The sequence below is a fragment of the Parasteatoda tepidariorum genome, chromosome 10 (genome assembly GCF_982258835.1).
Source record: "Parasteatoda tepidariorum strain Cologne lab strain chromosome 10, Ptep-v5.0, whole genome shotgun sequence".
Taxonomy (NCBI): Eukaryota; Metazoa; Arthropoda; class Arachnida; order Araneae; family Theridiidae; genus Parasteatoda; species Parasteatoda tepidariorum.
This window is the reverse complement of record NC_141764.1, coordinates 14679258-14700904: the sequence shown is the minus strand read 5'-3', so window position 1 is coordinate 14700904 and position 21647 is coordinate 14679258. Positions and strand designations below refer to the sequence as shown.

At 25.7% G+C, this 21647-nt stretch overlaps 2 protein-coding genes across 4 annotated transcripts in view; one reads left to right on the top strand and one right to left on the bottom strand.

Moving 5' to 3' along the window:
- Positions 1–2853: 2853 nt before the first annotated feature.
- Positions 2854–21241, bottom strand: LOC107455685 (endoplasmic reticulum junction formation protein lunapark-A). 2 transcript variants are annotated; one of them, XM_087153855.1, is made up of 9 exons: positions 21010–21238; positions 17194–17235; positions 14860–15047; positions 13709–13889; positions 12448–12514; positions 11501–11689; positions 7007–7180; positions 5651–5788; positions 2854–4503 (listed from the first exon to the last, which is right to left on the bottom strand). In XM_087153855.1, exons 1-9 carry the CDS (start codon positions 21034–21036, stop codon positions 4265–4267), a joined length of 1245 nt encoding a protein of 414 aa, XP_087009981.1. In that variant the 5' UTR covers positions 21037–21238; the 3' UTR covers positions 2854–4264. The 2 variants fall into 2 exon arrangements, with proteins under 2 accessions (XP_087009981.1, XP_087009982.1); XM_087153856.1 differs by having other exon boundaries at positions 3362–4503; positions 11594–11689; positions 21010–21241.
- A 191-nt stretch (positions 21242–21432) lies between these two features.
- Positions 21433–21647, top strand: part of LOC107439393 (uncharacterized) — a 53669-nt gene continuing 53454 nt past the window's right edge. The window contains exon 1 of one of the 2 annotated variants that reach the window (XM_071184390.2): positions 21433–21566. The gene's annotated coding sequence lies outside the window, so the exon portion shown is untranslated. The remainder of the gene's footprint in view (positions 21567–21647) is intronic. The other variant, XM_071184392.2, reaches the window with a different exon arrangement.

The following is a 21647-nucleotide window of genomic DNA, read 5'->3' as shown; positions in this document are numbered from 1 at the left end:
AAACGAACAACACAAAAAGAAAAAATTGGGAGGCTTTAATCTCAGAATTTTTTGAAAATATCACACTGCACATGATTGATTGAGCTTTAATTATGTTATTTTAGTCTAGAATTTCATTTGCATTTCTTATGTATCAAAACAGTATAATAATTTAGTCATGGCAGAATAGATTTAAAAGTAATTTTAAAAGTAAATTTCATTTGTATAAAAATAAATATGTAATTAAAAATTCTTTTTAAACTGTGTTTTAATGTGTAAAAAAATTAGTTATATTGGTTATACATACCAGAACAGTGCATTAAACTAAAGTTTTAGTTACATTCTATCTTTTCACTGCTACTTCATTTTCTTCTGATGTTACATTGTTCCATCGGGGGAAAAAATTTAACTTCACTCGGGTACTTTTGGCATAAACAACATAAATTAGATATCTAATTTCTGGAAAACATAATTGTCAAATATTTTGCATTTTCCTTATTTAAAAAAATTAATAAAAATTTTATTCATCTTCTTAAAGTGAATACATAACAATACAAGAATTGGGTATGCAAGACTTGATTAAGAAATTTTAAACTGGTAACACTAATGCATTTAACCAATTTAGAGACTTTTAACTATTTCATCAACAATTCAATACAGGCAATTTATGTGATTGATTTACGATTTTGACATTAGTTTTTGGCATTATTTTAACAAAAGCTATGTCATAAATTGTTTGTGAACTAAAAGAAGAAAAATAAAGGTAAAACACACATTTCATCAAAAACTTCAACTTTAAATTTGCAGCAATACATTAAATTAATTTTAGTTAACATTATTGAATTAATTTAAAAACAGAGAGTTTTCAATGAAAAAAGTAAAAAAAATAAAAGTCAAGAATTTGCAGGGATTTTTTTTAGACCTTTCCCAACTATTAAGGAAAATTTAAAGAATAAATAAATACCAGGGAAATTTTTGATCAAATCAGGTAACCAGGGGAAGCAGTGAAAATCCAGTTGAAATTATAGCTAATTAATAGATTAGAATTATAACAGTTTGAAACATGTTTTAGTATATTCAAATTACATGCGGAAAAGCACAATCAATCAACAAAGAACTTTTTATAAGACAAAAATAAACAGTCTTTTTTTTTTTTTCAAATGACAACAAAATAACAAAAGAATAAATAGTTATTCTAACATAACTAGAACACACATTTCAATAAAGGATAAACATCCAATCTGAGCAAGTTAACAAGCAAAATAATGATTAAGTAATCAAAGATTTAATGATGTAACTAATTATTAAACTGATCTGTCAATCTCAGCTCTAAACACCATTCCATGGGGCACTGAATGCATTTAAAATAGGATTTACATTTAAAAATAAAATTATCAAAATAAATAATAAAACTTCCCAAGAATTATTTTTTTTTTTGTTCCTAAAATTGTTAAGTGTTTTTCAAAGCTTTATCTTCAAAGAAAATAAAAAAGCCCCAGTTTAAGTATATTATGGTTGAGGCAAAGCTATAATTTTCAGCTAAAAATATCGATAAAATATTTGCTATAAAAAAATTACATGGACTTTAAAAGGGAAAAATAGCTTAAATATTTTACAAGTTATTAAACATTTTTTAAATACTGAATTAAAGCGAGATTTTTTGACCTAGATGATAATTTTTATGAGCCCAGATAATGCAACACTAGAGTAACTTTTTAAATAAAACAAAATGAAATATTTTTCATTTTCTCAAAACTGTGGCCTATTGCCAAATTCACAAACTCATTCATTAACAGAGTTAGTATAGTGGCAACTGGCTAAAGATAGGCTACACTTAACCTAAGAGTCATGAATAACTGCTACAAAGGCACATCAGTTGAAAACAGCATAAAATTTGCAAAAAAGCATGCAAGTGATGACAGAACTTCAAAAAAAAAAAAAAAAAAAAATCTTAACAACAAACTGTAAGGTATTTTAGTAATTCACCATTAGTTCATAAGGTAAGCTTCACAAAATAGACTAAATAGTTAACAATGTAAGTTAAAAATGTGAAAACAAGATTTGTAAATTAAAAATTCACAAAATATAATATAAGTGGGTTTAAAGAATTTTAGTTTGATTCGACACATTTATAAAAAATACATAAATAGTTGAAAAAGAAAAAATTCTTGCATCTTTTATAAATATTTACTCACATTACTGTAAAATACTTTATTGATTAGATATAAAAACTGGTATAGAAAATACTAATAAAAATAATTATCCATTCTTCATTTATTGGAATACAAAATATTTTATTTTAATAAGTAAAAGTAAATATCATATTTGGGTTATATATAACATATTTATGTTTATTATGTATTAACTTAAAAAAATTTATTAAATGTTATGTAACAATAAATGTCTAAAAATTAGTTTATTCATAATGAATAAAATATTATTGTAACAATAAATACTGATTCTGAGATTTAAATAAAGGAAACAGTTTATTTATGTGACACATAAAACATCGATTAAAGGTATTTGTCTGATACATAAATATATTACAATTGCAATGATTTAATATTGATATGAACCTATAATTTCCTTTTCTTATTTATCAACACATAATGAAGTATTTTTATAAAGTTTAAAAACCTTTGAAGCAGTTTTTGTAAATTGATTCATAATTTTTTTTAAATTAGTGGTTTCTACATGTAATAAACGATGAATATCTTTTTTTGTACTAATAAATACATGTTTTAATAACATGGGATAAAAAACATTCTATTAAAATTCTGAGATTAGAATTCCTGAAATATTTTGAAGTGGCACACAAGACATTCACTTAAGATACAAATACTTAAATGAAACATTGTGTTTTTGTGAACACAATTTTATTTTTAACTCATATACTTTTTGAAACGCTTGTATCATAAACTAGGTTAAAACTGAAAACATAAAATGTTCATAATCAAAATACAAAAAGAATAACAACGCTAAATTATTTACACTATAATTTAAAAATAAATACTATTTTTAATCTAGATGAGAAAATACATAACAAACTAAGATTGCAAACAGAGATAAATTTTGCATCTATACTCATAAGTTAATAAATACAGTAAAACCTCTCTACAACAATATTTTGGGGATCAAATAAATATATTGTTATAGAGGGACATATTGTTATATCGAGGGCCTACATACTTTGGGGGCACAATAAGATTTTTTTTAAACTTTACTGTGTAATATGTATTAACTATAAATATATTTATATATTATATAAAAAATTAATTTGCAGAGTATTAATTTTGGTTAAATGTTAAAAACAACTGAAATAAATTCGGAAATTAAATTGTAAAAATACCTGAAAACCATTTTTATTGAAAATAATCTGATATTTTTGTTTGTTTATTCTTTTTTCTTTTTACTATCAAGTCAACCAACAAAGTATGCATTGAAGCCAACACACGAAAATTATTTTCGTTTGTTCATGGTACTCCACCCACCCACGACAGAAAAAATTCTCTTTCAGGTGTTAATGTGATGCTTGTGGTCATTTGTGACTCATGATCAGCTTTTATCATAAGGGAAATGAAATCAAATAGGAATGTTACACCTGTGATTTCTTAAGAGATAGGGGAGGCAATTCTAAGAATGTAACTCTTGGGGGTGGTCAGGAGTTAGTCTTGTCAGAAAAGATGGCAAAAGATGATAAAATAAGATTTTTTTTAAACATTACTTGAAAACAAATAATAAATGGAGAAAATAAAGTTGAAATTTGGAAGAAAAAAATCGTTTTAAAGGGGTTTATTGCTTCAGAGAATATCGTAAAATTGAGAGGAGCATGACATTGATTCAGATGCAAGTTTGTCGGGACCACTAAAAATTATCGTAATAAAGGGAGTTATTGTTGTATTAAATATCGTAGTAGCGAGAGTTCAATGCATTAAAAAAACATTTTAGTGACGTAAAACAAATGCAGCCTTACAATATGATATTACTGCAGAGAATAAATTTATATCATATACATTAAAGTTAAAAATTAAATAGGTATCTAAATTTAAAAACACTAGCAGAAAAACCTACCCCATTATTAAATAAACGTCAGGTTAAAAACACGGGATTAAACTGATTCTTGTAGCAAAGGTTGAAAAAATAATTTACTTTTTTTTAAAACGTTTTCATAACAAACACTTCAAGTGAAAAATTTCATAAAAAGATTTTTGCTATTTTGAGAAATTTAAAAAAATATTTCTCTGTGCAATTTGGCAGCAAGTAAGCAAGCACTCAAGTGATACTTTCAAGATTCTGCTTCAAATGTTTCCTCGTGAGTCGAACTTTCATCTTTTTTATCAGGCGAAGTTTGGGGTAAATCTTCAACTAAGTTAGCTTGTATTTCAGATACATCTGAGCTGATACTTAGCCTTTGGTTAGTTAAATCATGAGTAAATTCTTGACTATCATCTGCAACACTCGTTTCCTGCGGTGTAATGATAGGAGAACTATCGTTATCACTAATGTTCCCAGCATCGGTTTCATCTGAAAAGGTTCATACTATTTAAACAACAGTCAATGTGCATTTGTGACATTTAATTCTATAACTAGCTCATCCATTTTAAATAATAAAAAAAAATCCATTCATGGATTTAGCTTTTTATGAATATTAAAGAATAAATACATAAATGGACTATTTCATCTGAAAAGGTTGATACTATTTAAACAACAATCAATGTGCATTTAATTCTGTAACTAGCTCATCCATTTTAATATTTAAAACAAACATTTTTTTTTACTAATTATTTAGTGTTAAAATTATTTGCCAGATGTGCCTTGTTTAGGTATAATTTTAGGCTGTATTTGATGTTGAATAATTGTAAAATTAGGCTATTGCTGATTATATGGTGAATAGGGTGAATATCTGTCACATACCTAGTTTAAACTATCTTTTGCCAAATACAACCAATTCAACTAACAACACCTATCTACACTTGAAATAATTCTTAAAAACAGTGCTGGGGTGATTGTGAGTCCTTCTCAAAAATGCTGAACATTTCTTGAGGAAAATCATTAATGACGCATTTCAAAAAAATAATGTCTCTATAAATTTCACAACATAAAATTCTAAATTATATGCAGCATAATTTAAATTAATAATTATGTATAAGTTTACTTTTATCTCGAATCCCATTTACTATTCTGCAAGAAAAAAATATTTACAAATAAAATAGATGCCAAGTATAAATTCTAGTTCTAATATTTTTAAATAAAATATACAAGAATTTTTATACATAAATGTGACTGATGATGTGTTGAAACTTCTGAACCCTGGATTTCTGGATCTAGGTTGGCAAGAGAACCGGAAATCCGGATTCTTCCCGGAACACAATCATCTTTGCAGTTGTATATTCTCCATAAAAAGTCAAATGATACAGAGGCAAATTTTATTTTCTGCTAGGTCAATAATATTGATACTTAGTAAATAATATTGATACATTGAATTACATTAAATTCAGTTTTGCGTGATAGTTACTTAGGTATGATTGAAAAAGAACATACTAAAAAAGTAATCAAAACAAAACATACAAAAAATGTAGGAAGGGTGGGGACAAAAAAGTTACACCAATCAGTATATAATTATTACACAAACACACTGACATCATTTAATTGAAAATAAAAATAGACTTACCCCCACTAGTAGATGACCTTCCAGATAAAGGAGCTTCTATTGCTGGGGGAGCTGTAGGAGCAGGCAAAGTCAGTTTTGGAGGGGGTGGTTGCTGATTTCTAGGTGGGTTAAATTGAAAACAGTAGCAACACCTGAAAGCTATTCATTGGAGCATTAAGAATTAATGTTCACATTAAAATAAATATAGAAATTTTGCATTATTTCAAGAAGATGCAGCATGACACATAAGAAAGAACATTTCATGAAGACGACTAGGCTTTAAAATACCTTTTTTAATATGCCGTGCTTTATTTTTTAGAGAAATCAATTTGCAAGTTTTATGATTTCTGAAAAGACTATCATTGTGATAAAAATATATTTTAAAAATAAACTAATAGTTATTGATCAATAATGTTTCCTAACTTTTTTTCGTATCAAGTCAATACAAAACAGACAGAATATAGAATTAGTTTTTAGTGATTTTCATGAAAAGCATGACAATCTTAGCTTTCAGCATTAAAATTCTATTAAGAACAAAATATTTCATCTTAATTTAGTGGCATCATCTACATACGTATGTTTTTTTAATTTACGTCGCACTAGAGCTGCACAATGGGCTATTGGCGACGGTCTGGGAAACATCCCGGAGGATGATCCGAAGACATGCCATCACAATTTTGATCCTCTGCGGAGGGGATAGCACCCCCGCTTCGGTAGCCCCACGACCTGCGCGCGAAGTCGAGCACTTTACAGTAGCACAGTTTAACAAGGACCAATACCGCACACCTTCGGTCCCTACGCAGACTGATCCAAGTGGTCACCCACCCGCACACTGACCGCAGTCAGTGATGCTTGACTTTGGTGATCTGCTGGGAACCGTGTCTTAACGATCAGTCCACTGTGGGACGCATCATCTACATACAGAAAAAAAAAAAGATTTGCAAGGATAATGTATTTGTATACATGTGAGTATTACAGATAAAGCAAAAGTGAAAAACAGCTTTGATTTATTAACTGGTGGGGATTGTAATTTCAAGGAGATAACAAACCGTAATCGGTTAAAACCTTAAGTTATGTATGTTGACAAAGAAAAAAAAAAAAGAAGACAGATTTCTCCTAACACTTGATCCAAGAATTCTCTTGTCTTCAGGATTACTGTCTTCAAAATTACAAGGCTGCATAGTTTAACAATAGTATGTGTAAATCGAAAAATTGAGTCGGCCGTTCAATGACGGTTATAAAATAGAATAAAATGGTAAACATTAACTAAAAACTATTTAATTTCTACTTCACGGGAAAAATAACTCTAGTAAAAATAAAAACAAATTGACAAGATAGACACAAATAAAGAAACTCAGAAAGGAAGATACAGCTTACCAATGTACTCAAACTCTTCTTTTAGAGCCATTCCATTGTGAGAGAGGCACTGCCGACAGATGAGAGCATATCGATTTGAAGGACCATCTCCCACAACATAATCGACTAAGCGATCTACTATGGTCCTTTCCCGAGGTAAAACAGGCCTTGGCATAGGTGGCATTGGAGGCCTCACTAAAAAAAAAATGCTTGAATAAAATTGTTTTGAAGTTAACATTATTACATTAATCATCTTTACTTGAAACATTAGAATTGCTTAATAGCAATTTGACCATATAGATTTTTTTAAGAAATATTTACATTATGAGAAGAATATAAAGATAGCGAATTTAAATTTAAAAATTTCCAGACTTAAATGAAACAATAGTATTTATTATCAATATGTTTTTGAAATTTACACTCTCAACCAGAAGAGCCAAAAGTTAAATTGAAATATAAGACTTATCTGGGAACAATTTAGCTGGTTAAATTCAGATATTTCAACTATATAGATTTTAATAGATAAACTTTATTAAAATCAATTGAGGAAGAATTAAAGTGAATATATTATTAAAAAAAAAATAATAATTTTTTCTTTAAAATGTGCCATTACAGCTTATATAATTATATGAATTAAACTTTTGATTACTTAGAATTATTTTATAGCAAAATTGCCAGTTCTAAGCTATATTATATTCTACTAAAACAAAACTAAATTAATGTAAGAAAAAATAAATAATTGTTCATAAAATAATATACGTAATTAAAGGTAGTAAAGACAATACAAAAGTGAGGAAAAAATAAGAATGAGGGAGAAATATAAGCATTCTGCTTCTCTCCAGAGTTTAATATACAGAAGTCAGAGTCTGCAGTACCGCATCCAACTAAAAGACATAATATACCAAAGGTAACAACATAGAACAATGTTATAAACTTAATAATATGAATAAAAACTTAATATTAATAATAAAACCTAATATTAATAAATTAATAATAATGGATAAAAACTTAAATTTTAACCAATTAATATCAATACTTTTAGTTTAAGTATAACTGAAAAAATAGTAAAAAAATTAAAACAAGTTTCCTTTTTAAATTATACTAATGTTATAATTTTATAATGCTTAAGAATGACAATGTTGAAATAAGACATTTTATACATAATTAGCTAGCAAAGGGGAACGTACTCTTTTAAATACATTACTAGTACAACTCTTAGATCTTCAACGTTAAGCAGAATTTAAAACTAATAATATCAGCATATTCAAAATTTTCATTTATTCTTTTTTCATGGAACATAAATGGGCAATTATTTATTGAAATTATTGATTAACAATTGTAAAAGCTTTTATGAAACAGTTTTTAATTACTTTTAATTTAGAGTATAAAATATTATATAACCATTCACTTTGAATGATTAAAACAAACGAAGAAAAAAAACCTGGTTTACACCACAGAGAAACATTTTTTTTAAACTTTTTTTTTTTTAGAAAAAGAAAAACTCAGTTTTTTCTAAGCTTGCCTTAAATAACTTTTGTTCTAATGAGTGGAATTTCACAGACTAATTGTTAATCCTTAATTAGCAAATATAGACTCAAAAGTACTTTTCCTAAATTTTGTATAAAATTTTATTCACCATTTCAAACTCAAATTTTCCCAACCTTACAAACTATATAATTTTAAATGCCATAAACAAAATTTGAACAAAATTGATCAAATAGTTCTTAAGAAATGAAAATCTAAAAGTACAGCTTTTCAGAAATTTTATAACTTGGAAAGTATTAGGGAAAAATCAAACTCCATATACCTTTTAATTCAAATTTTGCTTCACTATCACTAAATAAAATAATTATAAATTTTATTTTTATTATTTAACATAGAAATGTCTCTGAATAAAAAAATTTCATAATTACATACAAGAGTTTTTTGAACTCGAGATAAGGTAAAATACACAAAAAGTGAAATTAACATTCTGGGGTTCAAACTTTCAATCCCTCTCTTAATAATATTTTGCTGCTTACACCCTCATTTTACATACACATTTTCAAAGTCAAGATTCAAAATCTGATGAAAATAAGGCATGTTTATTCAGAAAAAGTACATTTTTATGTCTGTTTCTGTAATTTATTCAATAAGTTAGCTATTAAATAAGTTAACTTATTTAAAATCAATCATTTATGCAATTAAAATTTGTTTTTAGTAAGAGAAAATATGATCATTAGATTAAAAGTCATTAAGGGTAATATTTCTTCTGATCTGTAAGTCAATTAATTTGTACAATCTAGTTAAAAGGAGATAAAAAGTAAAAAGGAAAAACAGTATGCAGTTTTCAATTTTAAAAAAATTATTAATAATACATTAAAAAAATACATAAATAATACTAAAAGCGTCCAAGAGTATTCCTGTTTGGAAAAAAATTTAAACTCAGAATTCATGGTCAAACTTACCAAGTTCTTAACAAGTTCAACATTAAAAGTTTACAAAAATCTAAAATCCTAAACAAGTTTCAAATTTAATTCCTTACTTAATTTCATAATACTGGATTAAAATCTTCCGAAGACAGAAGTTACAAAATGCAATAGGGAAGTTAAATGAAGTCAAGCAGTAGAATTTTTGAAATTTAGAGTAAGAGACTGTTACAACTAAATTTTCAGATTAATTAAAAAAAAATATATATATTGTTTCTACTGAGATTCAAATAAGTCTAACTGGATACTATTGTTACAGGAAAAGACAAAGGTTTCATAAAATAACAATTAAGGCACCAGTCACAAAATTTTGAAATTCTATAACAGTAAAAATTGGCAGCATAATCTTGGTATACACTTGTTTAAGGTAAAAATTAAAATCTTAGAAATATCTATGTATGTAAAGCATGCATTAAAACATGTTTTTATGTTAAATTTGAACTAATAATTATTTTAAATTTAGAGATAGATATTTTTTCAAAAATTTTTTTAGTCAAATAAATAACATATTGAGTCACAACGAGTATAATTGATAAAAACTAATTTTTTAAACATAAAAATGTCTTTGCGTAAAAAAAATTATTAAAAATTCAACCATGAATATAAAATTTATTTTTAAATTTAATTAGTTTTAAACTGATATTCAAACAGCTCTGCATTTTCTTTTACATTTATTTTAGTAACATTGATGAGTATATTTATTCATTATGAATAGAATTATTTCTACATTTATTTTACTTCCTATTTTAATTAAATAAACAAGTTAAAAAATTACTTAGATAAGTTAATAACATATTAAGTATAGAATTGGAAATCAAGAAGTCTAAAATACTTTGAATCCTAATTTAAAGGATCTACCACTCATGCAAAAACTTATTTATCAAGAATATTTTTTTTTTCAATTATAACATTAAATAAAAATTTACCATATGAATCGAATTTTTTGATCAACATTTTATGAGTGCTTCATATTAAAACAAAGTTTATAATACTTAATACATTTATATTTGTATTAGCGCTAAAATCTTCCCAAACTGCGCCAGGTGTCACAACATGCAGGCTTCTCCCCAACATATCCTGGACTGTCTTGGACTGGACAAGAGGGACATTCTAGAAAACCCACTTTTGGTGACCGACTTTCTTCGGGTCATGAATTTCATGGACATTGTTTAGCCCTGCTAATTTTGGGGATTAGGAAGAAGATATTTGTCCAACACCATTCTGACATTTCATTCAACACCTATTTACTTATTTTAAACCTAATTCATATTTAGCCAGCTCTCAACAGGTTAATATTCTTTAGATTTAAATGATTAAAGTCTAAAAAATAGTCTTTGATTCGAAATAAATACATGCTAAGCAAACGCTGCAGAGCATTAGCTATTGGCACATATATTACAGAGTTACACAGATATTAAAATAATGAAATAATAAAAAGCATGCATAGTCTTTTTCTTAATGTTTTTTTTTCTTCAAATAATATGTAAAAACTCAAGAGAATTAGTTATTCACACAGATATTACAGAGTGAAGCAGTTAGGTATTAAAACAATAAAATAATAAAAAAATACATGCAAAAATCAATAAAAAGGCATTTAAAAAAAATTTTTTTTTTAAATGTCTAATTTTAAATGCCTAAATTTTTTTTAAAAAATTTCTTTAAATACTAAGAAAAAACTCAAGAGGGTAAGTTTTTATCACAGATATTATAACAATAAATAATAAAAAGCATATGCAACATAGAAATATGTATATTTAACAACAAAAAAAAATATAAAGAAATTTTCTTAAGAAAGACTAGACACAGTTACATACATTCCAAGAATAAAATGGTATCTTAAAGATTCTATTAGTGGCACAATTACCACTTATTTTATAAGATTAAATTCTGATAATTAATACAATTTTTAAATATTTTTGGTAAAATAAGGAGTAAAATTATCAGTATATAATTCAGTATAGAGATGCATAAAGTGTACTGGATTAGTAATTAAAGTATTCTGACGCATGCAAAACTATGATGTCAAATATCTAGCACACAAACATACCAAATCTTGGGCCAGGCCTTTGAAAATATGCAGGGGGGTAAGGTTGGTTAGTAGGGGGTCTGGCTGTAAACATAGGAAAAATATTTGGAGCACCTGCTGTGTTGTTAACTGTAATCGTTTTTCCAGCAGTGTTTCCTAAGGCTATAGGAGGAGATGGCTGTTTAGGAGATGTGTTTCGACGCCTTAAATCTAAAATAATAATATATTAACAAGAAAATCAGCTTAATAAATACAATATTTTATTTAACAAACAATTTAGATTCAGGGAAAATTTGACAAAAGAAATCAAAAGTGATAGGGTAAAAATCGAGCAAATATATGTGTTATTTAAAACATATTAAATAGAAGGAAAACATTTACTAGATAATTTGTTTTACTGTACAGATACTTTAAGAAATTTTAATTTTATTTTTGAACAAAAAAATTAAATCAGACTTCATGCTTAAAAGTAGAATGAAAAAAAAAAATTTTTTTAATTTTTCAACCTTGACACTACTAAACTTTTTAAAACAATAAATAATTCTTATGAAAGATACCAAAAAAATAAGAATGCTATGAACATGAAAGTATGAAAGAAAAGAAAAAAAATTGGAGCATTTCAAAAACCTAAAGGTAACCACGATTCTGTGAATCAAAAATGAAAATTATACAATTTTTAAAGATATTAAAAATTGATTTATGAGTTTAGACCTTTTTCAAAGCCTATACAAATGCTGTAAAAGTTAGGGAAATATTGTTATCTGAATTTTATCTACTTTAAATATAAAAAAAAAGGAGAAGAAACACATTTTTAAATTTAAAATTTTAACACAGTAATGGAGCTCAGAAAGAGAAGCTCCATTTTTTTTATTAATTCTAGGAAGATTTCTGCTAAGTGAAACAAAAACATTTAAACATCAATAGAAAATATTATTAAAACAAAAAAGTTACAAAGCAGAAATTGTTACCAAGTTCTGTAAAAGAACCTCTATATAATTGTGGTGCTGCTTGAATTGCAGGTCTTGGTTCAAAAACCTGAAAGTATTAAAGTAATATTAGTTATGCTAGAAAGTCAATATAAATAGCCTCATTCCAATTTCATTTAAATGACACACATAATGAAATATTTGTGAGCTTCAGATAAAAGAAATTAACATTTACAAGTTTGAAAAAAAATAATTTAAAAAATTACATTATTTTGTGTTCAGGTTGACTTTTATAGTAGCTTGTAGCTCTAAAATTAGCGTTAATTATTATCAGAAGAAAATGAATGCTGTTCGAGTGGTTAAATTGGACAATAACTCAATATTGGAAGAAAAAAACATAATTGCAAAAAAAAAAATACTTTTAAGACAGATAACCAGTGAAGCAACTATAGTATATAGCCTATATATTGATAAGTGAACAGCCCAATTGAAGTGCTTGAGGGATCTCCAAATATTAAATGAGCATATACTTGGGGACCTTAGACTTGAGGTTGTTTTTTGAATACCCTGCAGTAGCATGAAATGATGCTTTTTGCATATAATATGCTATTTTCATAACTGCTGTGATTTTGCAACAGTTACTCACGACAGTTAGGTCAAGTTTGGATTATCTTTAGACAGCGCCCTCTATCATTATTCTGAAAATGGCACAAAACATCAATATGGAGGAAAGTCACAGTTTTGAGATGGGGCTGAGCTTTTGTGTGTCAAATTTTTTAATACTTAAAAATTTACAACAATGCTGCATTATCTGGGCTCTTAAAAATTTGCAAAAGATGGGAATAAGGCAATGATTTTGATAATTTTCAATTAAGTGGGAAAATGTTGCCAAATTGGCAATTTTTAAAAATGTTTAATAACTTTTAAAATATTTTAGTTATTTGCCTGTTCTAAATTTTAACAAAATTATGTAAGGAACCATAGCATATACAGAATAAACAATAAAATATAAACATATTTATATTTAATATATTTACAGTTTAATTAAAATATTTTAATTACGAACTATTCAAAGCTAGCTGCATACTCATTAAATTGAATAAATTATCTCGACCTTGTTTGTTTGCAGAGTTTAAAAACTCAGATATATTTGCTTTTATTTCGTAAGTTATTGCTTCAAGGGTCATGCAAATGCTTAAGCAATTAGAAATATTTTTACAAATGTTGATTATTGTTTTAGACATTTTGCATGTCATTAGCAGCAAATGAAAGCAAAACTGACATTATTGGAATTACATTTTACCTTTCTATGATATTCTGGATCATATTTTTCCAACAATTCCTTCACAACTTTATATGTTTCAGTCTCCATTGCAAACTCTAAAAGAGACTTTTTTCTTTTCTTCAAATCAAATAAATTCTCATCATTTCTACGAATTTTTTGAACAAAATACCACTGGAGAAATTTTTTCAAAATATACAACCTAAAATATAATATCAAAACTTAAAGCACAAACTCCATGAAAAAAATATAAGTATTTTTTTCATGGAAGCTGATAAAAGAAAATTAATGCTCTTATGGAAAGAGCAAAAATAGTTTGTTAATAATAAAACATGCAGTTAGAATTTGTGTTAAAAAAAAAAAACTTTTAAATAGTTTACAAGCAATTCCGCTTAAACACTACAACACGTTAAATGTGCCAAAAATTAATGGGGATGTGAAAAAAGTTACATGGCATATTCAGAATATGTAATTCACCATTATAAAAAATTTAAAAAATAGTGCAAAACTGCAGGCAAAATTAAATAAAACTTTAAAATAGCACAAAGTGAAAATGAAAATAAATAATTTTGTGTTGAATTGGCATGGAAATTTTAGTTTTAATTCAATGTTGAATTATTAAAACCGAATTAATTAATAATCACATTATCATAAAACATTTTTATTTTTTATCCGTGTATTTAGAAGTTTGTATTATTTTAAATAGAGACCCACATTTAGAAAAAAAGACTCAGAAATCAAAAAGTCCTCAGTCTTAAGGACCTATAGTTTTCAAAGTCTAGCAGAACAAACAGGATTCATAATTCTTTTTTTAAAAAAAAGTGGTTATAAATCATACTACTACTAAAAATAATTAGAAAAATAAGCAAAAACTACAACATAGAACTTTTAGAATACAAAACTTGTGTAGAACACATGAATATTTTTTAAAACTTCTTAAGACATCATATATGTCTTTCTAATTCCCGTTGCTAGTTGAATCTTTCCACCCTCCTTCTCTACCATTCTTCATTTTTTTCCCCTTACTATTTTTAACTACCTGATGAAGGAAAGCTTGTTCCTCCCTAAACACATGGTATAGTATATTTCAGCAGAAAACATTTTAAAAAGTCTTAATAAATATTCATAAAACATACAAGTAAATAGAAATCGTAATGTTGAAATTGACTTACAAAATTGGGAATATAAGAAAAGGAATGGCATAAACTAGTTTATCTTTTGTAGTGATTGGGTATGAATAAAACAGGAAAAACCCTGCAATTATAATATAAAATAGTACTGAATAAAAAACTAAAGATCGTATCAGTGTTTTTTGCTGTAGTTCCGTGCTGTGTTTGTATTCCAAAAGAGAATCAATTTCCTGAAAGAAAAAGAAAATCAATCTTAATTATTTACTAAGATGGGCAACAAAATTAGGTAACAAAACTAATAAATCATAGTATTGCAATAGAATTTTGATAATTTGAGGTAGATAGGACCTTCCTTTAACTACCAAAACTCAAATTCAGGGTCAGAAAAAAAAAGTTTTTGGTATAAACCAATATTTTTTTGGTTTAAACTAGGATACTTTTTATAAGGTTAACTTAAAAAGGAAAATGTTAGATATTATTTTAAGTGGCAAATTAAAAGTAACTAAACTATTAAAAAGTATTTAACGATCATCTTTTTTAACTATTGATATTTGACAAAAAATATTCACTTTTCCATTAAAAGGCACATGTAATAAAACAGTGTAATAACTAAAGATTTTAAGTAAGTTTATTTATTACTTTACAACTCTATTTAACAATGTAATAAGCATTTAACATCTAATTGCATTTTAGAAGTATATGCAAAACAGAAGTTTCCTCCTTGATAGTCAGTGTGCATAAAAAATTTCTAGTTCAGCAGTATTTACATTACTTACTGTATCATTTTTTTTATTGTTACAAATATTAATATAAAGGAGCAAATATTAATATTGCTCTTATATAATACAAATATTAATATTAATATAAAGGACATATTCAAGACAATGAACTTTTTCAATTAAAATATTAAAATTAATAGAATAATGAAAAGGAATAAAATTGATAAATGGACACTATAAATATAAACAGACATATAATAGTAAAGGTATGTTTTAGTTTTAATGGTAGAAAAAAACAAAGAATAAACTACTTTGTCATTCATTTTAACATAATGGAGCTTTAAATGTAACAATGTTCTTATTGGCATATTGCATAATAAAGAGGAAGAAAAAAAACGCTTTAAAAATATTTTAAATGAATCTTGAATATTTCTTAAACTATTTTTTTTAAATATAATATAAAGATTGTAATTAGAAAATGTTACAATAATGAATATACCATATTCAAACATACAATGCAAATTTGTTTACTTAAGTAACATAATAATAAATTTAAAATTGAATTGAAAAAATAAAATTTAGAAAAGCACCTTATTCTTGGTATAGTACTTTTGACTGTAGCAAGTTTTATGTATCTTTAACAAGTATATAAAAATAATGTTTGAGAAACTTCAATTTTTTCAATAATTGAATTGCTAATTTTAAATACTAACAGAACATAGAAATAATGATTTTCAATTTTATTTTAACCAATTTCAAGAGTTTTTAAGTTATGTTTTTAAGTTAAATTTACTCATATTAATTTATTTTACATAGGTAGTTCTGCAAAAACTCTCATTGTAGGTAAACATTTAAATACTGCACTGTTAATTTAAAATCAACAACTATTGGGAATTAAACTCAAATTATCTTTTTTCTGCAAAATGGGAGAACACCACTTTTTTTTTTTTCAATTCGCAATATTCAAACCAAAAATAAATTTAAAACAAGCTTGTTTTTTTTTATCTGAATTTTTCATTACTGAGAACGTTTAACATTAAAATAAATGTTTTTTATTTATCATATTTTATATTCCTATTGAATTTGATAATAATTACTTTTTTCTTCTAAAAAATACAGAAAATATTTTAAGATTACCAATTTTTGAATTATTTGAATCTCATCATTGATTCTGATTTTAATGTTTTTAAAAACTAATAAAAAAGATTTTTTTCTCTCTGTTATTTTTAAAGCAAAGGGATTGACTTGTACTTAAATATATTCACTGTAATTATTACTCTACTACTCTTAATAGGTTTTTCTATTAGCTGAAACTAATTTTAGTAAGAACTTATAACAATTTTAGTATTTTTTTTAATATTTGCTATATGTTTTTCTGTCTAGAACCTTTTAAAAAAATTCAAAAATTACTGACATAATTTCTTTACTTGTTTTAACTGCCTAAAAATAGCCTCATTTGCTGAAAATGACCTAAAAACGATTGGCTATTGTAGTAAAAATAATCAATTATATATTTGTTTAAATCAAAAATTAGGGAATACTGAAAAGAAGTTTTAAAGCAAAGATACACAATTTAACAAGTAAAAAAAATTTTCATTGATAAATAGCATTATGAATAAAACAAATTTAAATACAAATTAGTAAAAGTAACATTTACTTTCTGGATATCATCCAGCAAATCTTTAGTTGATGCTTTAGACTAAAATAGAAAAATAATACAAATTATTATTCATATAAAAAAAAAAAGCAAGTAAAAAAATACAAATAATAATTGTTCACAATTAACATGAATATGAATAAAATGAGGGAAAAAAACATAAAAATTCTTTTTAAGCAAAAAAATTTTGGATGGCAAAAATACTGAGCTTTTGGGGAATACATAGTCCAGGTATGTTCAAATTTTTCAGAAGAAACATTTACAATAAACTTAGGATCTTAAAAAAAGTTTCTGTATAAACTGACTATTTTGTTTAATAAAATCTTACAGATACATAATTAAACAATATCAGGGGTCTGTCTAGGTTTTTCTGAGAGGTAACCTATTTTGTAAAAATTTAGACTAATTTGTGAAACTCAAAAATTATATATTAAAAAATCAACAAAAAAATATGGTAACAATATGGATTTATCATTTTTTATGGGATACAAAAATAAAATTTTAAGAAAAAGTATTTCGTTAAACTACCGTTTTTTCTAAAGTTAAATTTGTGAAGGTACTGCTAAACACCAGTAAATTTGGCCTGGTCAGACCCCTGAATATGTTCTATGCTTTTTATATATTGTAAGATGTGCACTGAAAATCACAAACATAAAGACTTATAAAAACTTTATAGTAAGTATTAACAGTAAAAAATTTAGTAAAAACAAGCATGAGAAAAAACATTTAAAATCATAAAATAAAAAACACGTGTACTTAAAAAACACATGAACCTACATGTACTTCATTGTTACAAAGTACAACTTCATTAGTAAGTTAAAATGTGATGAATAGTTTATAGAGATGATGCGGCCATTTTATCCCCTTGACGAAAGTGTATCTTGTGGCACCCAAACACATATTAGTTTTAATTAATCTTACAGATTTGTGTTTTTAAAGATTGTTTTTACTCAATCTTAAATTTATCAAAACCCCTATGGCAGAATTTTTTCAGGTTTTCTGCGACATACCTGTCCAGTACTAATATCTTTCTGCTAGATGATTTTAATAAAAACAAATACACATGTTACTAATTTAAAGTAACAAAAGCGTCAACTTTAAAACAAAAAAAAAACTTTTGGATAAAATAAAACTATCTTTTAATTGAATATGCAATATATTTTTATTCTAATATTATGGGCGATGTTCTCACATTTTGTAAAGGGGAAACGGAATAATTTTTTCTTTTTTCCCATTTTGTATATACTCATCACATTAAAAAAATAATAATAATAAAAAATTCTGAAATCCGCAGCTGTTATTATCGGGGGAAAAAAGACTGACAGCAAAATCAGGCGAACCTAAATGCATGTTCTATTCAAATGCATGTTCTATTCAGTTGTTGTAATAAATAAAATATTAAAAATATAGAATTTTAAAATCTATGTGGAAATCAGTAGTAATTACTGCATAAAAAAATAGAACAAATATTTCTGCAGAAAAGAAAACCAAATGTTTTACTTCATTACTCTTTATTTTTCATTATTCTCAAATGAGAATAGAAAAATCATAAGTATTTTTTTCCACTACAATGCGCAAGAAAGGCATCTGATAAATATTATTCTGAAGAAAAAAAACTTAGCCAAAGTATTGCAAACTTTATACGGAAGTCAATAAAAAAGGCAGAGCAAATTTTTTCTATCTACATCAGTTTTACTTAAAATACACGTTTTCCAGTATATAAATTGCGTAATTTTGTGATATAAAAATGTATGTATGCAAAACCTTAAAAATACCGAAACCGTGTTCTGCTAAAACCTTCAGAACATTTTTACTTAATTCATGGAACATTGGCAGGATCTAATAGGCTACAACAAAATCTCCAGCATGAAGAAGAAAATTTTAAAGCCATTTAAATAAGTGATAAATTAAATTTAAACTATTTGCTAAATAGATAACTTAACAGAAGAATTTTGGTCATTTCTTAAAAATTTTTTATTATGAAATCAATTAAATTTCTTTTGCATTTAGTTTACCACTTTAAAATATGACTTTTTTATAATTAATCAATACACTACAGACTAATTACTTAAATTTTGTTTCAACAAATACATTATGTAAACATATTATTAAAACACAAACAAAAAAAACATTAAAATTTTGCTATTTATTTTGATAAACAAATAACTACACCAAAAAATTACTTGATGGTAAAAATACATAACTTAAAAAAAATTATTTATCCGGAGTCTCAAGAAACATTATCGAGAATTAAAAAAGGAAAATATCTGGAAAAATACAGAAAAATATTCACAGTAGGCTAGAAATTTTTCAAAAATAGAGTAGAAAACATAGCAAATTATTTCTCAGCTTTGGGACATTAAAGCTTTTTTATAGGTCAGATACCACTACAGACAATTTGTTAAAAAGGAATCTGAACCATTAATATACGACAAGAAAAAATACAGTTTGATTAGACATCCACATTTTATCAAGTGGAATCGAACCACGACTGAAACCATGGTAGACGAATATTTTACCCGTGGCGGTGACTATTTATATAAGAAGTAATTAACAATATATTGAAATATTTGAACGAAAGGTCCTAGTTAGAAATATATAGAGAAAAACTAGCATTTACATGCAGTATTTCTCTTAATGAGAAACTCCTTCACATGCACCTGAACAAGAATTAACATAACTTAACAAAGATTTTTGTTTTCCTCTACAGTATCTTTAACGCATTTTCTTTCAGTGTACAATTTATCTTTACAGCAAAGCAATAAATTTATAACCCATATTATTTTTTATTTCGGTACTTATCCCCTTCTCAAGGAGTAAAAATTAAGTTAGGTGCCACTCTGATTCCGAAACTAAATAACTGCTTACACTGTCAGAATTTTAAATTTTCAATTCAAATATACTGGTAAGATTTAATTTATATTATATATATAGTATAAAAAACAATTATAAAATAATTATATCTTAAAATATCAATACACACACATATATATATTTATAGACATGGATATAATTAATTAAAATTGATGTAACGATTTATTTTTCTAATAAAATCTTTATCTATATAATTACTTTTAGTTATCTTATCACTTTTCAAATGCATGTTTATTTTTTCTCTTCATTTCATAATTTGTAAAACAATTTTCTTTATTTTTGTACAAATATATATTTTATGCAATAATCCAGAAGGAAATTTATTTATTTAATCTGTAGTAATATATCTTTTAAATAAACAAGGACCATCATTTCAAGGCAGAAGACCAGTTATTTAAAGATAGGACCTGGAATAAATCCAAACTACTTAAGTTCTACAAAGCAGTTTGGCAGAGTGTCAGGTGTGTTTGTAAGGTCATCAGAAACTGTGTCTAGTATTCATCAGAGAAATTTAAATATTATAATGAGAGGGGAAAAAAATCTATACATTTTTTTTTTAGTCAAGTAAAAAGTATTAGCTTAATTATTTCAGATGGGCATAACTATATATATTTGTAAACAAGATCAGCTTATAGATATAAGACAAGATGTTACAAATATAATATATATTAAGATGGTCATTATTTCGTTATAAAAATAAACTTTAAATCTATAAAAGAAAGTGTGTAAGCAAACATGCAAATTTTACTTATTTTTGATTGTTTTTGCTTTGACACAGCAAAAAATAATGTCTTTTTAGTAAAGAAATAAGAAAATACAGATATTTTACTGAAGTTAATCACTGAGGATTTTACAATGTGTTATATTTCCAAGGTCTGTGTGTCAGTAGTAAATGTACCAGTTTATGACAGCTAATATTGCTAAGATAAGTTTCATACTTACTCGAAATCGAGAAAACAAAACCCCCATTTTTATAAAAAGAATTCAATTAAAAAATTATGAAAGAAGTTCTAGAATTTTCATAAATATTTTCGAAAGTCGTGTATATTATTTTCCAGCAATTAGTAACCATCATAATGACGTGAGGTATAATTATTCAGCAATGTTTATCTTTTTCCGCCACCATAAAATGAATTTTACGCCGACTACGCAGAAAGAGCCATCTACAGTTAATAATGAAAAATAAATAAACAAACAAACAATCTGGAAATTACTTTTCTAAGGTAAAAAAATATATATGTATATTAAACTTATTTCTTACGTTTGAAAAAGCCTCTAACTGTAAATTTTAATGAAAGTAACTTAAATAACTATTTTATAGATAATCGCATCCTCGAAACAGAACATGTAATCGTAACCATGATTGTTCGGCATTAGCTGATGGTTTTGTTTGTCTACTTTTTTTCTGCCTTTTGTTTATTATCGGGTCTAGCTAAATTATGCAAATAGATATCATACTTTAATTTATTATTATTTAATTTAATTAATACTTTAAATTGGTAACATTTAACTTTTGCCTTTCGGAATATAAATTTGCAAATTTTAGAGCTTAATAAATATGCGTAAAAAAACTACTAATG

Coding starts and splice junctions, on each gene's coding strand:
- LOC107455685 (XM_087153855.1), bottom strand. CDS start 21,036: ATGGGGGTTTTGTTTTCTCGATTTCGA. Junction 15,048..17,193: donor TGCTGGATGATATCCAGAAA/GTAAATGTTACT, acceptor TTTTTCTTTCAG/GAAATTGATTCTCTTTTGGA. Junction 7,181..11,500: donor AAGGCCTGGCCCAAGATTTG/GTATGTTTGTGT, acceptor TTTTTTTTTTAG/TGAGGCCTCCAATGCCACCT.